Here is a 17,792-nt window from a genome sequence, read left to right on the forward strand (position 1 = left end):
AATTGAAGTTAATTTAATACACATAAGAATTTCTAAGGCCTACGATTCATATACTAGAAATAGATGCAAATTTACATATCATTTTGTTGGAAATAAATGGCCGAAATGCACAATGTCCACACTGAACTATCCCGATTCCCAGTATCATCTATCTTTATCCATCCTTCACACTTTTTCTTTTTTATCTATGGCAATTCCACACATTTATTAACGTTATCTTATAACTGCGAAACTCGAATACGAGATTTCACTAAACTTCATTATCCAATTGTGTAAAACTAACCTGTACTTAGAACGAAAGGCTTCTAGTAGATATTATCCTATGTTCTCGGGTGCCAAAGACAGCACGGATTTACGAATAGCCTAATTTAGAATTTTGCATACCAATACGCATGGCATGTTCTAGACGACTACATTTTTATACTGGTCTTACATATTTATATCAGAACTACACGCCGATAAATAATTTATTCTATTCTTTGTATCCTATGTGGGAGATAATTCTATTAGGAAAGGTAAGAGGAGTTATCTAAATCCTCGATTTACAGAATAAAATCTCTCCAGATTTGTGAAACAATTTATTTATTCATGGATACTGAAAACATTTCTGAACTTTATTCACTGGAAATAATGCTCTGAATGTTACTGTGCCAAAGGGTACTATGAAGCCCTATTAATATTCATATACTCTATCAGCACAATCTTGCCTTCTTGCGATTGAATGTGATACGTAAAATCTTATATTAGCAAAAATAACTGGTTACACTACTGAGACATCATTTTCCGTATGTACCAGAAAATTTCATATACGACGTTTAGGTGAAAGAATACACACTATTTATCTGTATGTCAATCTGAAATTTCTTAGGAGGCTGATAGAATAACGGAATAATTAGTGGGAAACTCACTGAATGATTCGGGTTTAGCTTTCTGAATAGTTTCGATTAATTCTTACTGGGGCAATTTTCTATAGCATTAAAGACACTTAAGAGTTTCATAAGCTATGATAAATAAAAGAAACTCCGTTTTCTGTCATATACTTCATTTGTGATTCCTAACATACACAGCTGATCATTTTGGATTTATTCAAGTTAAAAAAAAAAACTATGATCTATCATGTTTAAGGAAGAGAAGAGTTTGGCAAACGTAATACGAAAGGAAACTAATTTTAATATTCATAAGTATGTAATTGTTAATTTTTTTGAAAAATACAAAAATTAAATCAATATGTTTTAATTAACATTGAGAAAATTATTAACAGTTCGTCTGATTCCTTTATTTCCTAGCTTTCTTATATAATATAAAAATTAGATCAACATTAGATCAGAAGTACAAGAATCGTGAACAAGCGAAAAATCAATCCATGACGAGGTTAGGCAACAAATGCCACAAACGCATTAAACTATTTAATTTAGATGAATAAATAAGATAGAGATAGAAAATATACAGATAAATGAGGTGAGATAAAGATAGAAGTGTAGGAAATGTATATATCTTGATTCGCGCTTAGTTTTCAGTGCCTAGCTTATTTTATATGTTGTAAATTGTGATTTTTACTATGTACCTCGCGCCCAAGCGTCTGGCGCCTAAACGGCTTTGCGCCCAAACGGCAGCGCCGAAACGTCCGCGCCCAAACGTCCTGTCCCGTAAATTAGAATACACCGTAGATCATTGCTATTGTTTTAACAGTTAAATTACATCAGGAAGACTTACGAAACTCCTGAATGAAAATTAACGTACTATGTATTGGTACACTGTTTTCATAATCTTGTAAATAAAAACGAAACAAAGAACAAATATTAAACTAGAAAATCTTTACAGTAAGAAAAATAATTCTCATAGTATAAGAGATTAATACTTCACTTTTATTTTTTATGTGTTAATTAGTTCTATATGTTGTAGCGAAATAGCTATATTGCATATGACTGAATAGACTCATTAGACTGGATTATTCCATTCTATGTATATGTTATATAATTCTGTATCATACGTACAAATTCTACTGAACGCTACTACTACTGAACGGTATTACTGGTACTAGTACTGAACGGTACTACTGGTCTACTGAACGCTAAATAATATCCTTTTCCCACTGGACCTCAACGGCAAGCAAACTAGCCCTTTCCGAGCTAATTTATGCTATTATTGTCTCTCTCTAAAGTTTTTTTCATTTTCAACAAAGACTCATTTTTCACGAAATTTGATCCGAGTCTACAGATCACACTCAAAGAGACTAGATTTGCTTTAAAATGTAAGATACTCCACGTTCATCTCTCAAGATATACATGCATACGTACTAATTCCACTTAATCGAAATGCTGCAGCTAAAACGCACCAGCAGCAATGGAAAGCACAAGAACTCCCTTTTGATCGATAAAATGTACGCACAACTGTCTACTTCATTTTCATGTTCACAGACATGGTGGAACCAGAAAGGAATTAAGTCTATAGTCTCTGATATAATTACATTTCATGTACAAAATTAATTGAATGGAAGTTTGCATACATCATGAATTAAGCTGATTGGCCTAGATATAGAAAATAATACTATGAACATCGTTATCTTCACCTTCCATTTGAAACCATATATTTCACAAACATTTAAATTAAATATATGCCAAATGTTGCCTAAACTCTCTTTACAATGGCGAAGAAATACAAAAGAAAGAAAAAAAATCGCATTACTACCATAGTGTTTATAAGTATGCTAGCAAAGGAAATGAAAGTTTAACGTCCCACGTCATGTCCTTTAGGCTAAAGGAGACTGATAATTAATGGAAGTGGAGGATGTTGAAATTATTTTCGTGTTCTCCCACCGGGAATCGAACCCGGGATCACGTGAACCAAAGGCACATGCTATAGCCACAAAAGACCAGTATGATCAATTCCAAGATTTCAACCACGAAGTGCGACAGTTATCTGTCAAACCACGAATACTCACAATTAATTAATGAGACTAATCATTAGTCAAGACCTTCTAGACTACGAAATAAGATTAGTACAGATAAACTGTTAAAATAACAGAATCTGTTAAAGTTGTCAGCCAAAGAATACACCCATCTTACACAAGTCCTTCAGGCAATAACTTCAAAGCAACTGTACGACTTGTAATTCAACAAAGTTTCTTTAATACACAGATGTCGTATTCTCCCTATCAAATTTGTCAATTTCTTCTAAAGTTATGGGTTCAATATTTTATATTGCTCACGACAATATTATTAACTAATAACGTACAGAGCACTGAAATTACTATTTATATCACGTAATGGCAATGAAGATGTAAAATCAAGCTGAGTATAAGGTCAGCTATTTTATTACTGCGGAATACTGATGCCGGATATGTGCGCTTGTTGAAACAAAGGAGTGAATGCACACTAAAGAAATTTCTATTGCTCTCCCTATCTTGTAATGCACCCAAACTGTACACTAATATGTTGCATGACTGCCTATACATAATAGTGATAATCCAAATTTCAATGCTAACAAATTGTGAAGTTTCAGACACTATTCTTCAAAGACATAACTAACCAGATGTGTTTTTTCCTCTTAATGTTCACTATCTACAAACTTGACGAACTTCCTGGCATGACGCACCGATGGGCTTTTGAAATTAGGTGAAATGTGATAAACACATCGCACGAGTCATTGTTATTGCTGCTGCTGTTTTCTTAACAGGAGTTCACTATCTTTTCACCCAAGTAATTCATCAACGGTTCTCACATACAATCAGTAATTTATCCATACACAAACATTTTTAAAGTACTTCCCAGTTATGAAACACTTCCTGTGTGAGGAAGTGTATGTTCAACAAGCAATATATGACGTTTGCATTTCCTAACCATAAAATTCTGGATACTCCATTGTCATGAAGCTGTATGAACGCCATACTGCTGTAGGTTTCCCTAACGGTCACCCACCCAATGTCACCAGACCCAGTGCTGCTTGACTTCAGTCATCTAATGGGAACCGGTGGACAAGAATGGCAATATTGACTAGCATTGTTTAAAATATAGACATTATCAACTTTTCGGTTTCCAAGTTATAAGGGGTAAGCAGAATGCAAAGTGTTCATAAAATAAGAGTTCAGCGAAAAACCATGTACCGGTACTTAAAACATAACGTAAGTGATGTAAGTATTGAAAGAAGTCAGAAAGAAACACATGAATTATGTCATGTTATGCGATACTTGAAACTGCTTTAAACTTAGTTGTACATCTGCTGTACGTAAAAGTGGAGCAAATATGTATATGACCAAAATAAAGAAAAACAAAAAAGACACATACTCAACACTTCAATAATTTGTTTCCGAAAGCACGGCATTATTAATTAAAAAATAAAACAACTCTGAAGAAACAACTTTGACAGAAAATTTAAAACAATGTCAACACTCATTACTGAAGTGGATAATGCTATTTACATAGAGGTTCGCTCTCGATTCACAATACGGTACACCTTGACATTCTTTTTAGTGTAAACACATAAACTGCCATTATAACGTTTAATTTGATCAAACAATTTCTTTGGTTGCATTCACAATGAAATAATAGTAAGTCCCAATTTCTTTCCAAAGAACCGCACCCAACTCGAATTCATAATGACGTTTTATAAGAGATGATTTTAAAGGAATTTGGCGTACCAAACTCCTTTATACACGGTGTTTCAGGGGAAAAGGCAATACTTTGGGAAATGGTAGTATGGGTGATTCTACGCAAAAGGAAAAAAAAAGTTCGTATAAAATAGGTCCTATTCACAATGGCTTGAGAGCTACAGGTTGTGAAACATTTCTGCCCTTATGTTGCTTATTGCTCACCCTGGTGAGCCATAGCGGACTTGAAGAGTGATGAAATGACCTTTCCAACAGTATGCAACATGTGGCAGTGGTGTTTTTGGAAGGGAAGTTATTGAAGGGTATTTGGGAAAGTTAACATTAGTTAAGGGAATTGGATGGCAAAACTGATTCCTAAATTTCCCTCAATAATTTCATTTCTAAAGACACTACTTCTGCATGTTCCATACCGCTGAAAAAGACTATTTCATCACCTTTGAATTCTTCTATGTCTCACCTCTGTAGAATAACTAAATGGTGAGCAATAAGCAATATAAGATCCAAAATATTTCACACACACACATATATATGTGTGTGCGCTTAGAATCGCCCATACTACCATTTCCCAAAGTATTGCCCTTTCCCCCTGAAACACCCTGCCTATCCCTGTATGTCCGTCCGTCCGAAAATAAAAATTTAAGAACTCTTTTATGGGCCACCATCAATTTTGGCCAGGATGTACAGGATCAAAAGTTAAGAATCTAGTTTGCTGATGCAGGCGATCCATTCACCGGAATTGGTAGAAATCACCTAAAATCAACCAATTCCGAGTTTAACGTTGACCACTATAAAGTAAAAACTAGAAAGCGAGACGCGGTTTTCTGCAATATGTTCCATTTCCACTCTAATCTCTCTACTAAAACCGGAAGTAGTAGAACTCCACTACTAGTTCCAATTTCAATATTGAGAAAATATAACGCTATACAAACCAAACTCCTTCACGTACTGCGACACTGCTATTTGTTAAAATAATACGATTATACACCATCACCAATAAGGCAAATTATTTTTTAATCGTGCCACCAGTCAATCTGACAAAGACATGTATTTCCAACTTCCTAATATCAAGGAGAGTTAATGAAAGCAGTTTATCTTTAAGTCTTATCGATGTTAACATTATTTTATTGTTATTTGTAATTATTTGTTCTAACTAAAAATTGTAATACGTCTTTTCGTTATATGTCAAGAATCACATTAACGAGTAGTGCTACAAACTACAACTATATCCAAGTTAACCTTTCCATGCCTAGTTTAGCTTCCCTAAGGACCAGCCTTTTAAAAGAAAGAAAGCAGGAAAAATAAAGAATGATATGACTTGCGTTTTCTACTGGTCTAGTACTTACAACTGTGAAAAAATTGAGAAATGATCAGAAAATAATGCTAATTTATGATATGACGTATCACAGGAAAAATAATCATTTCAAAAATCATTAACATTTCCAGAACATACACCATTTTTACTAGTAGCCTCAAAGCTAAATTATGTTTTCTCGCTATTTTAAAAATTACGATAGCGGTGCGAGTAACTTGTACATATTACTACAGCATAAGCCTGTCACAAGTCTTGGAATATTTCGAATTTGGATCAAATAATGTAACTGGCGTGGGGGATCCGGGTTCGATTCCCGGCGGGAGCTCATGTCGTTCGGATCGAATTCCAAATTAAGCTGTAGGTCCACGTCCCATATAGCCTCGCTGGTGAAAGGGAGGCTAAACTAAAAATCACATCAAATTAAATCAAATTTAATCTAATCTAATAATATAACTGGGATCTGTACTTAAATTGAAACCAGAACATTTTTGGCTGCTTAGTTGTTGATTTGGTGTTTAGTGTCCCTTTCAGAACCGAGGGTATCAAACGCGGATCTGCAACTTAACATGGAAGCATAACAAGAGCGCCTATCGGATTAGAATCCGGTTCTCCCGAGCCGAAGGCGCGTATGTAAACCATTTAACCACAAGGCAGATCTAACTAAAGATTGGTGTTTTGCAGAATAACCTTCTTTTTAGACATCTACGAAAAGTGGATCTATACTTTGACGCCAAATCCGAACCGCCTGAACATCTACCGGGGAGCGAATTCGAGTCTTCCGCAAGAAAAGCGGGAACAATGACCATTTTTCCACTAATAAGTCCAATTTATCTAAATACGACAGATCTGTTAAAATGAACTACTTGACCGGTCAAGGTGAGGTGATTTTGAGTTTAACGTTCCGTTCAGCAGCGAGGCTGTATGAGATGTCGACCTACTGATTAAAGTGAAATCCGAACCACATAACCTTCCGCCGGGAATAAAACCCCGGGTCTCCCATGCCAAAGGCGCGTACGCTAATCGCTTAGCCACAAAGAAGCTCCTACCTGACCGCTCGAGTGAACTCGGAAGGTACATGCAGTGATATTACGAACACAATGCTTTCTAAGTAACGTCTTTAAAAAAGAAACAAAAAAGCTATAAACAAACTCCTTACCTCACTCATCTTTTTACTACACCTGCCGCACACGGACACTTGACGTAGTAAGCAGCCGCGTACTAAGCTAGCATCTGTCACCTGTTCACTGAATCACATCCGTCTCGACGTCTAGGGGTTGTCTCACGCAAAACTAACTTCTCTCTCTCTCTCTTTCTCTGTCTCGAGACGAGAACTACTTCAAAGTGTAACGACACGCAATTCCCATATCATGCTCCACCTTTTCATCTCGTCTGCCCGGCAGCACATTTCGTCCATATTCTTTAATAATTAACTTCTTTATTATCCAAGAGATGCCACGCGATAGTCTACAGAGAAGTAGGCCAGTTCACACTTAGCTGTTGTATGTTATTTCTTTTAGAAGCGCGTTACAGATTACCGCTGTGCGGCACACTACACCAAAGGCATTGTCAACTTTGCTTACGAATCAAGTTCTGAATGAAATCAATTCTGGAGCAATTCTCACCCACGAGAAAATTCAACAATTGAGTCTAACAAACAAGAACGCAAATTCAATTCATATAAATAGGTCAGCTTCTTTCTTTCTTTGATTACAAACATTTCTTGCAGTGCAGACCCATCAAAATGTTGAAGAAATTTTTGTCCAATGGCTACATTTATTCAAAATAAATTAGAAAGTATTTTAAGCTGCCATTAGAACTTATATATGCAGTTTGGCAAATGAATCGCTATGTCTTCTGGAAGACATTATTCTGGTCATTTCATTAAGGTATCATTCATGCATTTTTCTGATCTGATTGGGAAAATCAGTGGCTCGTTGACCGACCAAGAATCGATTTGAGTTTTTCCGCTTACGATGATCTCTACGCCTTTTGCCCATTGACAAAAAACAGATGTCCCCTTCCTACAGAGGCCGCATGCCAAGTTGAGCTCTGACTTTTACTGAACCTAGTAGTCTAACGCTAAATATGTCCATCTTCATTTCAGTCTAAAATCAACTGCATCAATTTTTTGTGTTTATGTCCTGTCCCTTTTCAAGAAAGGAAGAGGGGATACTTTCAGTAGTCTCACGAAATCGTGCGATGCTTGTACTTAGTATACTGTCAAGTTTCTTATTATTATTGAATAACTTACAAATACACAAATAAGATTTTTTCAAAAAAAGGGAACTAATTCAACCACGTACTGTTGAGGTACCTAAGTGGAGAAACTATATTTCTTTTTCTTGTGTGAACGTCATAAAATTTCCACTACTGAAACCTAAATTACAATAAGTTATTTGTGGCTTTAATTTGGAAAGCTATGTTCAAATAACTTGATATGTGGCGAACTGTTGAAATCTAGAGGTAGTTACATGCAATTATATGCCATCTTATTCCTTGCTTAATGGTATTCGGTAATAACGAATCATTTTTGTTTTCTAAATAATAGTAATAATGCATCTCCAATGAAGTAAAATACAAGGTTGAAATAACATAGGTTAGCCTTGCAATTTGCAATATATGCCTTTACTTAAAACATAATTATTGCTTTAAATATTTCAGAAGCATGCTGCTATATCTACAATAAAATAAGACGTTTACTTCTTCTATATTGACGAACTGTAAAACAAGAGCTCAATTGCTGCGCTCCACCCTTTCTGACATGTAACTAAATAACAATACAAGAAATCCGAAGAATTCGGAAAAAAATTTGAGTATCATTTAGCATTTATAACAATAACTGTGATAGTGGTAGCATTGGGATTATGAAATACTTATCATGAACAAACAAAATAAACTATTACCGCAACAAACTGATAATAACCAATACACTGCACTAGCACGAATGCACATCTGATGAAAACCATGGACATTCAAGAAGCTGTGGTAGTGGGACGAACGCTCACGTTTAATACGCGAGGTCGTGGGTTCCATCTCAGATCGTGCCAGTCGAGTAGCGAGCTCAAGAAGTCCCAAGTGGAGGTGGACCACTATAATGTGCGTGGGTTTTCTAAGTGCTCCTATTTTCCTCTTGTAGTAGGATGAGAACAATCATTCGAGTATTTGTTCTAGGCAAATATCTCACCAGGATAAAACAGCATACAAAGACAGTACACGAATTCGCCACTTGGACACTATTCGCAGTGATAAAACACGAGTGTTTAGTTTATTGACTTCTGCAAATGTTACGGCATAAATATTGATATTTTTTTTACATTATATATATATATATATATATATATATATATATATATAAACAACGTTCTTTATATTATTTTCCTAAAATGTACTTAAAAGCTGAAAGAAACGGATGGTACTTGCTTTTTAACTAATGTACTTCACAAATAACAAAGATAATGCAAGTACCAACGATTTTTGTAGTAAGCTAAGCTGTTTTTAAAGGAGAAAATTCAGCATGTACAAAGTACTAAAACTGAGCGGACAATGCTGTGTGAAACACAGGTGATTATTTATTCACACCCACAACACATTTACATGTACTTACAAAAAATGATACTTGCTTGCATGTTCAGTACCACGGTAAAATTCTAAAATGGATGGGTAAATTTGAAAATCCACTCCCACACATTAATTACCATTATATGCATACTATTGCGAGAGCCAAGATATTCTGACATGCAACTCTGCAGACAGAGAAATACTATTTGACATAAGCGTGAAAATGCCTCATGGTAATTTTCCTCAGACGACTTTTTTTCTTCTCAAACGCTCGCTCGATCAGTATCTCTTCCAGCCAACTTTTGCTCACTAATAACTCTAAGATGCAACTTGCCTTCCATTAAATAATGTTTCTCCCTTTGTAAAGTAACAGTCAATATACATATTACTCTACCTTTTACTTGAAACACTATACTTTTTCTTTCTTTCCGTGAAGACAAAAACAAAGAGATTGTCCGTTTCAAAGAAAGGAAAAACAAGAGCTTCATCAGTAATTAAAAGTATAAAACTTGTAGATCTCTGTAAGACATACGTTAAACCACAAAATCAAAATCATTCGAATGCAATTAACAAAATGGAACAAAATGTTGACACTTACTAAACTCTGTTTATGTTATGTATATGTGTAATAAAAACAGCAGCATTTGTCTCTCATTGTTACATAAAAGAAGTGAGACGCTTGCACAATATTTTTTTTCACACCATTAACTATTAACAACAGAGATAAGTAACCGTTTTCATGTATCAACGTAATTTTATAGCAAAAGGGAAATAAACTGTCGTGAAATTTCTCACTTAAACGCGACGGTACGCATTTACTAGCTTTCGGATGAAAACAGTCAGAAAGAATATTATAAGAATGAATCAATGAATGAACAAAAGAGTAAACATATCGGTACCTACTAATCATTTAGAAAAATGAAATGTAACTTTTACATGCAATACTTTTTTTTTTTTTTTTTTGAAGAACACCGCTATTACTATCTTACTAAAATATATTGTTTAAAAGACATTGTATGGGGGCACTCTACTCGAAAAAGTGTCAAAAGCTTTTTCAGGCCAACCATCCTGAATGAGATTTCCCTCATTCACACCAGGCAAATGCCGGGGTGATACCAAACTTATAGGTCCTAGGCGCTTCCTTCCTTCCCTTTCCTCGGATTGTGTGCTCGCCGAGAGACGTCATCTCTCATACGTGACGGGCTAAATGGCCACAGATGCCGAAAGCCCAGAAATCTAAATCCTAAAAATCAAAAGACACTGTAAAACTGATTCCTGTATGCAGATGAATAATCTGAGAAATATAACAGAAGAGAGGGTATGGCGATGTGGATTATTAAATTTTCGTATCGGTTAAGAAAATCTATGATTCGTTTAAAGACAAAAAGTAATAATGAGAATAATCTAAAATATCCGAGAAAAACATTAATTGAAAAGATGTATGTTATCTTAGGTTCATTTCACATGAGCAAATTTTGGTCGCACCCATCAAGCGAATAAAATCCCATTATTACCGCACTCTCAGTAATGCATTGCTGCTTACAAAATTCCTCAAACTAACCAAATAAATCCCGCCGCGAACAACACCCGCACGACTGGGTCGAGTTCTTTGCTAGACGTAATTTTGTACTCGTAAAACTTTTTATCTTCGGATAATTTTTGTACCTACAGTAAATTATAAGCAGGGCCGGATTTCCCAATAGGCCCGGGCCTATGGGCGCAAGCTCCCAGGGAGCGCACGGCCAAGAGAAAAAAATTAAAAAAATATATAGAAATAAAAATAAATAGCCATAACTTAACATATTTTTTGAATTGATTAAAAAAAAATCAGGCTAATAAAGCATTCTGATTTTTAAGTTCATTGAAACAAATAATTGTTGGTAAAGTTAAACTATTTTTCAACATTATGCATCAACTTCGTTACAACATTGACCTCAAAAATGTCATTTTTTATACTAGTACAATTTACTATTTGTACATACAAAATATCTAGTTTTACTTTAAAACACAGTTTTTCTATCACGTTATCAAAATACTTCGTGTAAACTGTGTTTCTGAGATTAAAACTATTTTATAATGTGTTACAGAGTTGTTTATTTATTTATTTATTTATTTATTTATTTGCCGAAATGGCTAAATTGAACAAAACCAAAGTTATTCACCAATCTTTTGTTAATACATTAACGGTATTTTGTTAAGCCCAAAACCAAGTAAATTCCTCAAAAAATTTGCAATGATAAAATTGCATCGTGGAGTGGTGTTTAAGCAATTAACATATAGGCCTGATATAATTTTTAATAAAGGTTTTTAGGAAAGTAACTTGAACCAGACTAGGGGCGGAAACAATTATTGGGCCTAGGGGCGCCAAAATGCTATATCCGGCCCCGATTATAAGTACTTTCTTTTGTATTAATTTTTCAATTAAACGTGGGATGTCTGTACAATCAGAACTTGGCATGTCTTCACTCATTTTCCAAAGTCCAATCAACTTGGAACTACGTGTGTCTACGTGTATTTTTCCGATAACAATACAAAAATCAATAAATTAAGTGATTATATTATATATATTTGGGAGTGATTTTATAAACACTCATTTCAGATTTTGAATGAATGGCTAATTTTTCATTTTCTGATGCCAAACATGAAATGAGTAGAAAAGAAAGCTCCAGCTAACTACATGTTTCAACAATTCACAAAGGATCTACAGTACATTTTTATTTATTAGTTCATTCAGAACTAGTTACCAATTTTAACAAAGTCTCCTTAGATGTAGAACAAAAAGTTATTCTAGTATAGCATTAAAAATTGTACTGGACAAAAGAACACGCAGAATATGTACAGTCATGTCCAAAATGATTGTCGCATGTCCATAAATATTACTATAATTTGTAGGAATATAATTTGATAACGATTTCGCCCGGTATTTTTTATAATGTTAGTATGTGTATACTCGGCAAAGACATATATATGGCAAATTTCATGTCAACAGAGCAGTAAACAAGAACAATATAACGAAAAAATATGTCTTGTCCATTTAGCAACATTTTATTTTACTCATTCTAATTTTCATTTACCACAAATATATATTTCCCGATTATACACATAGTGACAGTATTAAAAGTACCCTGCAAAATCATTATCAAATTATATTCCCACAAGACAGTTATAAATATGCGACAATCATTTTGGACATGACTGTACATTGTACACCCAATTTTGTTGGTGCCTATACAGCTGGGAACAAAGCTCTTCGCTTAAGGTGAAGTTACTCGCCGGACGTGAGGCATGCATAGCTTCTTCCATTGTAATATCTGCAGATGGTCTGCAAATTGAAGAACTAGACTGGTCGAAACTAATTTGGCAAGAAGCCATGTTAAAATTAAGCTTTCCAAGAAGTGCAGAGAACAGAAAGCTGTAGACCACCTCAGTAATTTATTCTATTAGAACTCCCACAGTTATGTGCTTTCGGCTAAAGAAGATGGATCACAAATGTAACTGAATGAGTACGGGAGAAAATGGTGAAATTAAAATGTGGGAGAAAACGAGTTGAGTTGATTTTAGTTTAGCGCCCCTTTCAGCAGCGAGGCTATGAAACGTGGACCTACTGATTAATGTGGAATCTGAACCACATGAGCTCCCGCCGGGAATCGAACCCAGGTCTCCCACGCCAAATACCCGGACCCAATGTTACCTACTAGCACTGTTAAAATTATTCGAATCTTAACAGCAATATTAACTAGCACAAACTCGCATGATCTGCAATCGAACTAGGATTCTTAATATCAAAGTCTCAGTTAAATAGAAGATACTATCATCAGCAGATCACACAGGTAACTGAAATTTGCTTATGTCGTGGGAGTTGCAACATGATTTAATATTCTGTGGAAAACAAATACACATGTGAGAGTTGTCACAAAAGTTTCAAGATTAACTAAGAAATATATAACTAGACATGTAAACTCACAAACCACATTATTATTGTTACTATTATCATAATTATTATTTTCAGGTGAAGATTGATAGTAGAGTGAGCAATTTTTAATCGACAGTAGAATTTGAAGGCAAAAACTGTTTAATGTCCCCATAAGAAGAATTTAAAGTCACATGATTCCACATGGTTAATACATCAGGCGACAGTGTCACCTTTTTTTACCACAGTAACCAAATTTGCAGCTGAATTTAGGACAGAAAAAAAAACAGCATTGAAGAGACCCTCGACAAGGAAAGCCCATTGAACATTAACTCAAGAAAACATTGACGAAGTTCATGAAAGTACCACAAATATTCACCGATTGATCATCAGGCAGATTGCTGAGACAATGAGCTTGTCAACTACAAGAGTTGATAAAATTATCACCAGCATTTGGGAATGAGAAAAGATAGGGAGGCACCCAAACTTTATTCCCTAGTCAAAAGATGGCCAGGTGCAACATTCAGCTTCTTCGGGTATCTCCTTTGATTCTATCCATAACAATAGACGAGACGTGAGTTCACCATTACCAACCCAAGTCAAAACGAAGTTCCAACAAGTGGAAACGCACCTTACCCATACGTCTAAATAAAACACAGCGAGTATCCTTAGCACAAAAAAAAATGATAGTTTTATGACAATCCGGAGGGGGTAATAACAGATCATATTACAAAAGGGTAAACACTAAATAGGAATTATTATACAGGTCTCTTAGGACAGCTGCGTGATCATACTCGACAGAAGTATCGTGATAAACTGATGAAAGGAGTTATTTTGCACAAGTACAATGGCCACAGCCGTAAGTAAGTTGTCTCCACGTCAATTTTTCCTCAAAACTTTGTCTTCAAATGCCTCTATGTCTAAGCTTCGCCCCAGTAACGAACTTTTGCATTCATAAATAGGACAGATACACTTGTTCTATCAGATTACTTTTAAGTTGCAAGATAACATGTTCTGTACACGATCATATTAGGCGTTCTAGGCAGAAAGAGTGAACTCAATAAAGCACCCTATTATTAGCTTTTTCGTATACGTTTCAACGTACGCGAAAAAGTTAATAACATGGCTGAGTGAGCGAGTTCAACATTTGTTTACTTTGTTATTAGATATGCATCCCATCATTACTAGTTAATAAACACTATTGGTTACATCCACGAAGAAACCAAATGCCGACTGAAAGCAGGGAACTGTCCTCAAATTCAATTGAAGAATTTGAAGTTTAAAATATATAAAACGATAATTATGCATGTTGTGTTGTATGGTTTTGGAACATGGTCGCCTATATTGAGGAAAGAACGCAGACTGAAAGTAAAAAATGAAATGAAATCTTTAGGTCCCACGCTTATGCCGGTCAGGCTAAAGGAGACTGTGATTATGAAAAATGAATGAAATGATGGAATGAATAAAGTGAGAGGAAACGGAAGGACCCCGAGAAAACCCACGTACCTTGTCTATCACAAAGTTCACTTGGCATGAGCGGGGATCGAACCAGGAACCCCACGCACCAGAGATGAACGATCTACTACTGAGCCACCGCGGCCCTCACTGAAAGTAAAGAGTGGACCATAATTCACGAAAAGGTTGCAACACATATACCTTCCATGAAAATAAGATTAATGTGAATGTTTCTTATGATCGCCATAGTAGAAGTACGGGAATGTTCTAACCATCATTTTCCTATTATTTTGCAGACTATATGAAGTTATCGTGCAGGTACCGCGAGACAGAAAAATTCACAGTTGCGTACAGAACGAATTATTGAACTAGATTTTGAAAATCAGACGTCAATTGTCTTAACATAAAGACCATATCGTCACCAGTTTCGTGTCAGGGATGGATCTTCTGAATCAATTATTCTTCGTTTGGTTGGATGTTTCAAAGAACATGGTTCGGTAGCTGATTTCCCACGATCAGCAAGAACATGTGAGGCAATTGAATGGATTCGGAGAAGTGTTGACGAAGCACCGGAGGTTTCCACAAGATGGGCTGGCCACAAGAGGTTCAATCGAACGACACTGCGACGCATTTTAAAACATGATTTGCACCTGTATCCATACACAGTGCAGCAACTGCAACAAACAATTTATATGCAACGCCTCAGATTTGTAACGCGCATTCAGGAGTTAGATTGAAAGAACGCAGATTTTCCTGATAATTTGATTACGAATGACGAAGCATATCACCTCCATGGAGATATAAACAAACAAAAATTACAGGTTTTGGGGTAGGCGTACCAAGAATCCACACATTATCCACCAATGTCCACCACAAACTGTGACGTGTACGGTATGGTGTAGTGTTACGTCTCTGAGAATCACTGTGCAATGAAATGCAATGACCGTCACCAACATACTCGATACCGAGCGATGATTCAAGAAGTTTTGCGATCTGGAGTGGAGAACATTCCAGACATTTGGTTCAGCAAGATGGCGCTAGAGCGCACAGGGCATATGCCGATTAAACCTCACACAAACAATACAGCAGCTCAAGAAGAACATCTCTTCGGAAATCCAAGCGATAACTCCAAAAACTATCAGAAATGTAAGCAAGAATGTTGTGGCTTTTGCGTGCGAACTGTACTCGTATCATGGTGGACATTTACGTGGAATTATTTTTCACACGTAGATGACTGAAATCTCTGATATGTAATGTATTTTATACCAGTATTCCAATACATATTAATAATATATGCGAAGAGTTATGCTGTTTTGAAAACCATTGGTGACTTAAGACCATCCAGTATTAGAAAATAAAATACTAAGGAGAATAGATGGGCCCAAACGGGCTGGGAATAGAGGAAACTTTGTAACGAGGAACTGCATAACTCGTAACATTTATCTAACATTGTATGGGGTTTTAAGTTTAGAAGACCGAGGTAGGCAGTTCATACAGCCTAAATGGAAGAAAGTAGAAACGCGTTCAAAATACGAACCGGATAAACAATAGAAAAAAATATTACGAACTATGCGCAGACGGAAAAACAACATTAAGATGGATTTCGCAGAAATTGAAATATGAAGTAAAAACTGGACTCAGTTATCTAAGGACTGAAGTCAATGGAGAGCTTCTGTGAATGCGGCATTCACCTTTCGAGTTCCATAGGCCATAGAGTGAGTTAGTTTTAATAGGATACACATTTTAATATATAATAATGGATTCACCTTTGCACTCCTAGTACCTCTTCAGTTTTAGTTAAGTGTTTTCAATATTTCAACCCTCATGGGAATCATGATCACGAGCTCTTTCTCATCCTGCTTGCTGGAGGATCACTATATTAACATGTTATGTTATTTTATGCTGTTATGTGAAAGAGAACAGTAAATAACTTTGTCTTGGAATACTTGGGGTTTATTTTCTTTCACAGGAAAGCACAAAACAACACACGATGGGAATGTAATAAGCTATTTAATCATGACTCCAGTGAGGGTCGAAATATTAAAAACGCTTAACGAAGCTGAAGAAGTACTATGAGTGCAAAGGTAAGTCCATTGTTACGCACCTTGTCAGTTCATTAGGTGATAACTATTTGATAGAGAAATCTTATGTTGAATTCGCCCTTACTAACCTTCATATCATATTTAGTATTTTGTCCTAGTGAAAGAAACGAGGAATACCAGTAAACTTTAATGAAAGCCGCATTTCTGCAAAATCTGAAATTTGAACACATCCTTTGCTTTTAGAAAAGACAGTCACAGTAACATACGACGCATTTCTACTTTTATAGTTTAAGCTTTCATAGATATCAAATTATATTTCAGGAAGAAAGTAGGATCAAATTATATAATAAAAAGACAAGCTTTCTAAAAGTCAATTACTTCTAGGTGGCCAAGCAGAAATACTATCCAAAATGGTATCTTTACGCCTTTGGACAATTTTTCCACTAAGCAACTGCAATTTGACTCACTGATACTAAATTCACTTCAAGGAAGCACCAACTGTACTTTATTAGGTATACGGACTAGATTTGTTTCATAATTCATCAGGGAATGTGAGAACACTGTATGAATGATGGAACTAAGGTAGGTAATAGTCAGAGGGCGACTTTACTAACACATTGCCCGCTCCTGTTATTATCCTTATGTAGACAGAAACAATGAAACTACTTTCAACTATGAACACAGTCATATTCGAAAATGATAAAACAAAGAAATATTCATTTATGCGCATCTTCACCTTCGTTAACGCGTCTGAACTAGATGCAACTACGGTACTTGTATTGGCTACGTAGCACAGGTTTGTGCGGAGCTTTCGCACAATTGACCGAACATACTGTATATTTAGATAAAACAATGCCATCTGTCGTAAAATACTCTAAATCAGTTTTACATTATGGTACATATGAGGAT

At 35.6% G+C, this 17,792-nt stretch overlaps 1 protein-coding gene across 12 annotated transcripts in view; it reads right to left on the minus strand.

Moving 5' to 3' along the window:
* The window catches only part of tmod (tropomodulin), a 190,578-nt gene that overhangs the window by 91,998 nt on the left and 80,788 nt on the right, over positions 1–17,792 (minus strand). The window contains exon 1 of one of the 12 annotated variants that reach the window (XM_081749128.1): positions 7,075–7,098. The exons of the other annotated variants lie outside the window; for them this stretch is intronic. Within the exon in view, the coding sequence (XP_081605254.1) occupies positions 7,075–7,083 (9 nt within the window). The 5' untranslated portion in view covers positions 7,084–7,098. Of the gene's footprint in view, positions 1–7,074; positions 7,099–17,792 lie in introns of those variants that run through there. 12 annotated transcript variants of the gene reach the window in all.

The sequence above is a fragment of the Thermobia domestica genome, chromosome 2, assembly GCF_964235325.1.
Source record: "Thermobia domestica chromosome 2, izTheDome1.hap1.1, whole genome shotgun sequence".
NCBI lineage: Eukaryota > Metazoa > Arthropoda > Insecta > Zygentoma > Lepismatidae > Thermobia > Thermobia domestica.